The sequence below is a fragment of the Gossypium hirsutum genome, chromosome A13 (assembly GCF_007990345.1).
Source record: "Gossypium hirsutum isolate 1008001.06 chromosome A13, Gossypium_hirsutum_v2.1, whole genome shotgun sequence".
Lineage (NCBI taxonomy): Eukaryota > Viridiplantae > Streptophyta > Magnoliopsida > Malvales > Malvaceae > Gossypium > Gossypium hirsutum.
Window position 1 is genome coordinate 105,506,231 of NC_053436.1, and position 10,967 is coordinate 105,517,197.

A 10,967-nucleotide genomic window follows, 5' to 3' on the forward strand; every position below is an offset into this window, starting at 1 on the left:
GTGTACTAAACAAGTTTCAATTATTTTCGTCTTCATCCAAAGCTGAAAAGTGAAAATTGCAAGGAAATTAAACAACCCATTCACCTTTTGCTTGCATGCATTATTCAATTCTTGTGGATGGAAGAGAAAATTTTGGGAATTTTGAGATTTTAAATTTAAAATATTCATGAGTTCGATTGTTTTAATGAATTGTCATGTAATGGAATTCTCGTATATTTTGATTGTTGCTACTTATATATATATATCTAAAAGTTTTTAAGTTGATATAATGTTTAGTGTTACCCATAACTCAACTCTACCCTTAAATAGGAGGATAAACGCATTTCAGCAAGCTCGAATCCACATCCTCCTATATTGATAACAATACAAATGTCAACCGAACTAAGATTCAATTGACTTGCTACTTGTATAGTTTGTTACAAGCACTTCGACTTTTTTTGCATGAACTAATAGTAAATTAGTTAATAAATTAGGGAAGTGATAATGAATTGAATCTTTCATGGTAAATAAAATTTCAAGTAGACATTTTAATTCAAGTTACACGTTAAGAGTGTGCTTGGTTGGAAAGAAAAATGAGAGGAAGAAAATAGGAAAAATGATAAGTTTCTATCCTAACTGTAACGTCCCCCTACCCGAGACCGTTGCCGGAGTCAAGCAGGAGACATTACAAAACTTATCTTAGCACTTAAATAGTTTTCGTAGTAAACTATCCATCTGCGTCACGGTCGCTAAAAAAATCATATCTCGAGTTACGAAACTCGAAATCCAATTCTGTAAATTTTCCCTGAAACTAGACTCATATATCTACTTACTAATATTTTTTCTAGAATTTTTGGTCAGGCCAATTAGTACAGTTTATTAGAAAAAGTCTCCCCTATTTCAGGGTTCGGCTACTCTGACCCTTGTGCACTACGAATCAAATTTCTTCCTGTACAGAAATCCAATGACTATGCCATTTGTTTCAATTAAAAATAGACTCAATAAGGAGTCCATACAAATAAAGTTTGAGTCCTAATTCTTAATACACAATTTATGTTGAATTTCTAAAGTCAGAACAGGGAATCCAGAAATTGTTCTAACCCTGTTTCACCAAAACGTAAATATCTCATAAAATACAACTCTTTTACCTATTTTGTTTCTTCCATATAAAAATAGATTTATTAAGATTCAATTAAATATTTTATTCATCATCTAATTCACTTTATACTATTTTTGGTATATTTTCAAAGTTGGACTACTGTTACTGTCCAAATCTGTTTTAGTATAAAACGTTGATAACTAAGTTTATAACATCTTCATTTCTTCTCTCTACAACATTTACCAACAATTCCTCTTATTACTCTTCACTAACATATCAAAACATACCAGACTTAAGGTTTTGGTAACATTTACAAAACATACCAAAATATCACTTAACAACTTAGATACTTTCAAAATAACCAAAAGACATCCTAGGTACAATGCCATTTTCTAAAAAGATAGAAACTTCACCAATTTGAGTTTGGGGATCGGCTTGTATGCTGAGTCCTTATACTTTCGTACCTAGCCTGCGCACGGAAACAAACCGTACGCTGAGAATACTCTCAGTGGTATTTCTATAAACAATAGCTTAATCAACTTTAAAACATGGTAATTCAAACACATTATTGCTATTATTCAATATCAATCAGTACTTTAATAACCTTTACTTTATTTACCCTTATTAACATAACTCGAACACTAACGGATACACGGATCCAACCCACACTCCGGGATAAGCACATAGTGCTTCATCGGAACAAATTCGGAACTTTAACATTATAGTACACAAAGTACTTCATCGGAACAAATCCGGAACTTTAACAGTAGTCGACACATAGTGTCTCATCGACTCAATGTCGGAATATCCCAATACTTCTAATTCCTATGACATGTCAACTATATCCGACTAGCCCGACACTGTTAATAGGGTATTCAAAATCACATTCATTTCAATATGGTAAAAATACTTACCTCATTCACATTTTCATACAATATAAATATCAAATATAGCAATAACGATTAAGCTCGGTTTATAGAAATACAAACCACTATTTATCGAATTTAATCGATATCTTCGTTCACTTTCTCTTTTCCCTTCTTTGATGACGTATCCGGTGCTACGTTTGCTACTAACAATCATACAATTAAAAATCATTAATATACTAATTCATAAAACACATTTTTCACTTTCTATCAAACTTTTACAAAAATTCCAATTTCGTCCTTTTTCCATTACTAATCTTTTTTTCTTTAACTTAAGCTTCATATTCTCTTTTAATCAACTCATTAACAATTTCTAACTCATAAAATTCATTATAAAACATAAATTTTGAGCTCTATTCAACTTAATCCCTATTTCAACCTAACTTAGAATTCTTTTAATAAATCACTCAATTTTCACTTCTAACTTCAATTCCTATCAATTTAACCCATAAAACCTCAATTTATGCAACTAAATCCATATCTAAAAATTTTCTATTTTTCTTCATTTTAACCTCATACATGTAGAACTTTGAATTAGGCATCCATAAACATAAAAATCATAAGAAAATGAGCTAAAACAACATACCAATCAAGCTTTAGGGCCTTAATCCTCAAATTTCCCTTTTCTATTTCTTTCTTTCTTTCTTTCTCACGTTTGCTCTCTGTAACTCTTTCTATGTTTCTTTACTCATTATTCTTTATTCATTATACTATATTATATTATTATTAACCTATAATAAATATAAAATTAACATGTGTAATAGCTATAACATAAAATATCTTATAGCTATTACACATATATACCAACTATTACACATGTTATATCATACATTCACACACATGGCACTTAGGGTCTAATTGCTAGATTAGTCCCTTTTACTTCTTTAATCTATAATTAAACTTTTATTCCTTATGCAATTTAATCCTTTAAACTAAATTCAAGCTACTTCACTTAATTAAACACTAAATAACCATTCAACTATAATTCATAAATATTTCTAATAAATATTCATGAATAAATTTCACGGAAATAGTACTCAAGACTCAATTTCCGATACCGTAACTTTCGGTTCATTACACTAACACATAAAATGAATCATTTTAAATTGGAATAATGAGAGGAGAGAAAATGGGAAAGGTGTGCATGCTAATTCAAATTTATGTATTTTTTTAAATGTTTTATTTTATTTCATTCTAATTTTCAACTCTACTGAGCAATGAATGGAAAAAAAAGTGACTTTCTTTCTATTTTTTCATCTCTCCTACTAACACCTATGGAAAGAAAAGTTATATTCACTATCCTTCTAGTTTTCTACCCCTTTCTACCAAACAAAGCCTAATACTCACCAAATTATTAGTAAGTTTCTTTTTTGGTCACCGAACTATGGAAAATTACAAAATCGGCCAACTGTTAAAAAATTAAGTTGTTGAAAATATTAAATTTAAATTGATTGAAATTTTCAACACTTTATCAAGGACTAACTAATATTGGGAAGATGATGTGATAACTTTTAAAATAGCCTCAAGATTTATTCATTGTATAAATTTGATCCTGATTCTAAAAAAAGTATAAAAAAATTTCACGCATAACTTTCCTTTTTTTTTCTATTGGGTTAATAGTTTATCCCCTGAACTTGTCCAAAATTACCTAATTGGTACTTGATTTTTTTTTTTGTATTTTGTGAGTACAAGAGTTTGTATTTTGTCACACACATTGCCGCAATTTGTTAATAACCTTAATTTTTTAAGGGTTAACATGTAGTTTCCCCCTGAACCTGTCCAAAAGTACCTGGTATTGGTATCCAAACTTGTCCAAAAAAATTATACTTTTTAAAATTAATTTATATATATTTTTAATTTATGTCCATCTCGTGTCATACTAAGAGGCTACCACGTGTCACTATAGGATTAATCATTAGTGTTATGTTAGTGCAAACTAATAGTGTTAGTACAAAGGTACCAACCTGGTCGACGAAATACAAGTTCAGTGACCAACTAGGTCCAAAAAATCTTAGGGACTGACTAGATACAAATAAACAAGTTCAAGAGTCAAATTAATATTATCTCTTCCATTTATTTCTACAGTTGCAAAACTAAACAAAACTACATCCTTATTCTCTAAACCCTAGTTGCCACCTAGAATCACCAACAACAGGCCGCTTCTAGCCAATTGAAGGTACCGACTTGCTTCCCTTTCGATGCTTTCATAAATCTAAACGAAAGAATTAATCTATTTTACACTTTCATAAAATTTTTTTGGGTACTTTACATGTCTGTTTTACGGTCCATATTCGGGGTTCAGAGTTCATGGCTACCCCTCCTAACAATGTAGTTTCCAGGGTTCGAACCTGCATTCTCTTCTAAAAAATTAAATATGCTTCATCATTGCACTCAACTATTTATTGATATTTTCATAAATATTGATATTTTACAAATTTTATTCCTTTTAAACATGGCTTTTCTTTTTAATGGAGTGAGATTAGATTTTTGCTCAAAACATTTTTTCAATTTTGGTTTACGCTTGTAAGAGACTTTTAAGAATAAATTTTAAATGCACTTGATTGATAAAGGCATCCATGAATGGTCATTCGTTCCTATAATTATTTGCAAGCATTTTTTAAAGAAAACTGCAAAAAGTTGCATATTTGAAGTGTTAAGTAGTTATAGTTTTGTGAATAATATTGGCTAAGAAGACGGCAAGCACGTACCTTGCATATTGTGGAACACAAATTGTACATGGGTTGAATAGACGTGATTGATTATTGTAGGGCTTGAATCTGAAACTTGAAGTTTGGGCCTTAATAAGTGGATTAATCCAAGGTTTGCACTGGTGGCAAATTAAACTTCAATTTATTGCTTTTATCAATTAATGAAATATTTTACATTTTTTTTAGGTTAAATGTACATTTGCCACTTAAACTTGAAGGTTGAGATTGATATCTAGAGTTTTTTTTTTCAATTAGGTATCTAAATTTGAACTAAGGTTCAATTTGATACTTAACTCGTGAGAAATTAATTTTCCTTCAAATCCATTCATTTTAGAGTTGGCCATGGGTTAGGTAAAGCCAAGTTGTGACTCGAATCCCGAAAAAATCTCAAGCACAACTTTACCTTGAGTTGATTTAACTTGACTCAAAAAGACTATTTTATTATTTTAAGATATTAATAATAATAATAAATTATATTAATATTTCACTATTTCACTTTTGGCTTCAGCTTTATCTCTTTCGCATTGAGTTAGTTTTTTAGTTTCCATTTGTCATTGACATACATTATAATTCCATCACATTAAGTTGTGTAGTCTGACTTAATGAAATGTCTATATTGATTGACTGCCCATCAATCAAAAGAAGACATGTATTCTAAATTGTCTCTCGTAAACATCCCTCTAGACCTATAAGATAACACTACATTTGCACTATCTATTGCTTCTCTTCAACCGCTTATAATACCTCTTCTTTCTCTTCCATCACTAGAGATGGCCAAAAAAACGTAAATCCAACAGGTTCTAATCAACCCAATCCGTTAAGGTTAGATTTTTCAAAAAAGAAATTAGGTTTGGGCGGGTTGAGTTAGGTAAAATTATAAAAATAGTTAAGTTAGAGTCAAGTTTAAGGTAATTTTACTTCGCCTAGGGATATTTACAAAAATGCCTCTAGTATATACATTTATTAAATTTTTACTTTCAATAAATAAATATATAAATAAAAATAAATTAATAAACTAAACTCAACAAATTATTCTTATTTGCTTCAAAGTAAAAAATATAATCTCATTTGCTTTAAAATAACAAATAAAAAAATTAAATTAAATTTGAAGTAGAATCAAGTTTTTTATTAAATGGATTTAGGTTTGAGGTGAATTTTTTTCATAAGAGTGAAGGTCAAATTAAGGTTGGGGCAAACAAAAATTAACCCCACCTCATCTGGTTGCGATCCCTATTTACCACTAATAATTTTCGACCTTTCTTGTGAACTGGGAACGTAGTAACACAGACAAACATGAACAATAAAAATTTAAAATTTTAAAAATTACAAATGAAGTATATAAATTAAGAAATTATAATTAATCATTTCAAAAAATATAATTAAAAATTATTAAAAAAAAAACTAGCTAAAGTTTTAATATATATATATATATAAATAAAGAAGCAAAATAGACTTGAGAAACAAGTCAGGCAGTGAGGTTCGGTTAGGCCTGTATAAAAGAAAAAAGGATTTCTCTTTCGTAGTCTTGTGTTACGCTGTGGTTGAAGAAAGGTCTCATAACATTTGAAGCCAAGCAAAGTTCAGATTAGGATTTAGGGTTTTTTGTTTTCTTTTCTTTTTGTGAAAGGCAAAATGGATCTGGATATGAACGTGAACGCCCCTCACTCAATGGGCACAACAATCATCGGAGTCACCTACAATGGTGGTGTCGTCCTCGGCGCCGACTCTCGTACCAGCACCGGTATTCTCTTTCTTCCTTTTCCTTCTTTATTACTTTTATTATTAGGGATTTGAATTTGTAAATAATGATTTTTTTGGTTTAATTTAATCGATTAGGGATGTATGTTGCTAATCGGGCATCTGACAAAATTACACAGCTCACTGATAACGTCTACGTTTGCCGTTCTGGATCCGTAATTTACTTTACAACTCAATCTCACTATATAATTTAATTTTCGCCTACTTTGTTTTTTTTTTCTTACTTTCTGCGGAAATCAAATTATGTGATTCTCTGGATATGATTGAAAAAAATGATTGTGTTGTTTGCAGGCTGCTGATTCTCAGATTGTTTCTGACTACGTCCGTTATTTCCTTCATCAACATACGTTAGTGCTTTCTTATATTTTTATCTCTCTATTTTGCTTTTCAATAAAATTTGGTTTCCGTGTTAGGCTTTTACACATCCGTTTATGCGATTATTCCAAGTCAATGCTAGAAATTCAAGAGTCTTGGATGTTTTGGAATCTTCATTGATAGAAGAATGCCCCGACTTTATTCTAGTTTTTCACCTGCCGGCATAACTCTTACTGATTAGCTTCAGCATTTTGCAACTCTCAATCCTTTTGTGTTACATTTACGTGATCGGTGCATTCTTGGTTGTATTATTCTATGTGCAATTCTTATTGCCACTCTTCCTGAATTTGCTTTGAGTTTCAACTTTCTAGCATGACTATTTCATTTGTTTTGAAGTTCTTTTTCATCTATTCTTTTTGTTTTCCCCTGCACGAACAGGATACAACTTGGGCAGCCTGCAACTGTCAAAGTTTCTGCTAACCTTATCAGGCTACTATCCTACAATAACAAGGTTTGAGCTTGCCACTTAGAAAGTTGCCCGACACTTTTGTCAATTTTTTTCTTCTTTTTTCTTTTTAATTGCATGGGATATTTAGGGGATGTGCACCATTGTATATCTATGTATAGTTTGACACTTAAATCTACCATCCCTTCAGTTTGTGAGAAAGTCATCATTGTCGTTTCCCTTTATGGCAAATGTTTTTGGTTAAGTTTTAAGAACTATTTATTTTGGAATGCATCAGCATGTACACTTACTGAAATATACTTTAGTTTTTCTTATTTGTCTGTATGATATATATTTCTAGGAGCAAGTGATCAAATTTTTTTTTTCCAGTTATAAATCACATTCATATTCTGAACTCAGTTTTATAATCTTATTATCAGAACATGCTTCAAACTGGTCTTATTGTTGGAGGGTGGGATAAGTATGAAGGTGGTAAAATATATGGAATTCCACTTGGTGGAACACTGGTTGAGCAGCCTTTTGCTATTGGAGGTATATTGTTCTGTTCATTTTTCATTTTGAATTGTTTTGCGGAGTGCTATGGAAATGCTAACTAGCATTGTTCTAGTAGATATGCATGTTTATATAGACTTTGATATTGATATAGTCTTGTTTAGTCCTACCCATTTATTTGCATATTGCTCAGAATGTTGGTTGCCCTCTTTTTAGTTTTTACCTTAATTGAGCTAATAAATTTGGTGTTAACTTGAGGATGTTCAATGCATTCATCTAACCTTGAGAGTTAACTGATATAATTGTTCCCGTAATTTAAGATCAGAGCAAAATATCTGATTAGTTAACTGATGAAAGTAGATGTAATTATTCTTTTTCAAAGTTCAAGATCATTTGTTTTCTACCATTGGGAACCCAAAGGATTTGGAGTTCGGTTAAAAATATTATGGGACCATTAACTAGTGGTATGGTAGTACTTATGCAGAAAAGTGGTTCTTATTTGATTTGACATAAATTGCACAGGATCTGGCTCCAGTTACCTATATGGGTTTTTTGATCAGGCGTGGAAGGAAGGAATGACAAAGGAGGAAGCTGAGGTACATCTGTTTTAGTCAAGATTGAAAAAAGAATTAATTTTTTTTAAAGTTTTATTTTAAGAAAAAATGGTTTACATATACTTCTATTAATTCTTTTATGAAATTTCATTGCAGCAACTAGTGGTCAAGGCAGTGTCACTTGCCATTGCTCGTGACGGTGCTAGTGGAGGTGTTGTTCGCACTGTCATTGTAAGATATTTTACACATAATTTGTAATAAATATTTCTTAAATGTGTAGTTTGAATTCTTTGTTGCAGTTAACTGTGTAGTTTGAATTCAGTGTTGTTTTATTTAGCCTTCTTGTGTTTTTGGTGTTGAAGATCAACTCCGATGGAGTGACAAGGAACTTCTACCCTGGTGATAAACTTCAATTGTGGCATGACGAATTGGAGCCGCAGAATTCGTTATTGGATATACTGAACGCTCCTAGTCCTGAACCAATGAACATTTAATCAATGGGGGTCACCTGCCTTTTCAGTAATCAAATGGGAGTCACCTGACTTTCTAGTTTTAGGTTGTATTCAGCTGAAGGGCTTGTTCTTACTTCATTTTTTTTTCTAAAGCTGGAAGTTTTATGCTTAGTTGGAGTTAAAAACATATTATCTATTTCATTTTCTGTTTGTATTGTGGCTTGGAGACGAACGGGAATTCAGTTTCATTTGAATGGGCACTAAAACTATTTGTGTCATGATTTCCGTCTTCGGATGTGATGGTATGCTGTATCCTATCCTGTAGTTAACAGGCAACGGTTGCTTGTGAGCTGAGTTATTTTAGTATAACGATGAAATTAATGATCTTTTGGGGTGTAAGTCGTCATATGCATCCACCACAGTTCACAGCCAAAACAAAAGAGGGGATCTCATGCGCAATGGAAATGTTACACGGTGAAGGAGAATTGAAATGGCTTAATACATCATGAACGTACCTGTCTTTTTTATCCACTATAATTTTATTCGACCAAAATATACTTTTAACTTTGAATTTCAACATAAATTAAGTAAATAAAATCATGAAATTCCAAGTGCTTGTATTTTCTTTTACGTTTAATATTTGGTAAGTGTTTACTGTTAGTGGAATATTTTAATCTTTTTTTAATTTTTAAATTTTTTTTATTATACCTTAAATTATGCTTGAGTCAAAAGTTTTGTAAGTTAAATATGGTAATCTCTCTCAAATTTGATATTTAAGTAAATTGGTTCGTATAAAAAATTTGACCAATTTAATTCTCGTTAATTTCAAAAGTAAGTAATTAAGGATAATTAATCATAATATTTTTCTGTCAAATTTTGTTTGGTATAATAACAAATTAGCCCTTAAGGTTTATATATTCTATGTAAATGTTGACAAAATGTATAAATATTGCGGGATAAATTTGTTAAATAGGATCAAATTGATAGAGTGTGTAAATTCTATAGGCTAAATTTGTTAAATCAAGACTAAATTGTATGCGTAAATTTTCAAGCTTAAATTTGGTATTATGTCAATAAGAAAATGTAAATTTGATGAAAACACAATATTAAAATAGATTGTTCTTAATTGCTCACATTTAAAATAGACAGAAATTAAACTATTTTTAATTTTAAAAAATTAATTTACTCGAAATCAAAATTTAGAAGGTTGAATATTTTGACATATAAAACAATCCAAGATATTGACACTGCATTGGGCTTAATAATTGAAAATCATAAAAGACCCAGCTGCTAATACTTCAGTGGACTAATGGATTATAATTATAGACTCTAGAGGAAGAAAGGGTTTTGCCTCTGCAGGCTGGCTATATATATAAATCATCCTCTGTTTTTCACTTCGTTGAGCCGCGTTAGGGTTTGCAATTAGCTGCCCTCAAGTTTCTCTCTGTCAACATAGACGAAGGAAAACCCTAGCCGCTTCTTTCTTTCTTTGCTCTCTCTTTTGCTTTATTTTTGTTTTTCTATCCATGGATCGAATCAGTATATTTGTTTATTTATTTGCAAATTGAAAACGGGGCTGGAGTTTGGCTCCTTGGTTAAATCATTACCTTCCAAGGAGATGAATGCAGCTCCCAATATCAAATCCCTTCAACCTTGTTCCCAAGTTTCGCTGTGATAGGGGATCTATCTAGCGGATTTAATTGGGCGAGGTTGGGACATTTATTTTTTTATTAAAAATAAGAGAAAGTGGAGTTTTTGAGTAGTAATTCAGGCAGCCTACTTGCCTTAAATCGCCATGGCAATGCGGGTGTTAAACTGCTCGTATAATAAACATTGCTTTTGCTCTTCAGTCTTGCTGAGATTTATTTATTGTTCATTGAAGCTGGACTAGTAAGCCTAAGCACATTTCTTTTTATCTCTTAATTCTGTGTTCTCAATCAAAATTCATTGTTTCCTTTTTCTGGCAATGAATTTTTGGGGTTTAATTAAAATTTTAGAAGGTGATAAAATTTTCAATACTCTGCTCCTCTTTAACAAACGAGAATGATTGATGATTATATTAAAAATAAAAGTCAGAGATGAGTGAGAAATGTATCGAATTTGTTCAATTGGTATAATTTATTAAAACTAAATAATATAGCAGACCTATACACGATAATTATAACTAAACTAAAGTGTAAAATAAGTATAATTGAAGGCGAACATAATAAACTGAAGT

The 10,967-nt window shown here is 30.9% G+C and overlaps 1 protein-coding gene and 1 non-coding gene across 2 annotated transcripts; both read left to right on the plus strand.

Moving 5' to 3' along the window:
• Positions 1–5,974: 5,974 nt before the first annotated feature.
• LOC107893487 (proteasome subunit beta type-6) lies at positions 5,975–9,027 on the plus strand. The gene is made up of 8 exons (XM_016818495.2): positions 5,975–6,453; positions 6,549–6,625; positions 6,762–6,817; positions 7,224–7,296; positions 7,671–7,782; positions 8,266–8,339; positions 8,454–8,528; positions 8,660–9,027. The coding sequence occupies exons 1-8, from the start codon at positions 6,345–6,347 to the stop codon at positions 8,789–8,791; spliced, it is 708 nt and encodes a 235-aa protein (XP_016673984.2). The 5' UTR covers positions 5,975–6,344; the 3' UTR covers positions 8,792–9,027.
• Positions 9,028–10,518: 1,491 nt separating this feature from the next.
• Positions 10,519–10,656, plus strand: LOC121213007 (small nucleolar RNA snoR77). Its single transcript, XR_005908375.1, has one exon. It is a non-coding gene; the product is annotated as a small nucleolar RNA snoR77 (small nucleolar RNA).
• The last annotated feature ends 311 nt before the right edge of the window (positions 10,657–10,967 follow it).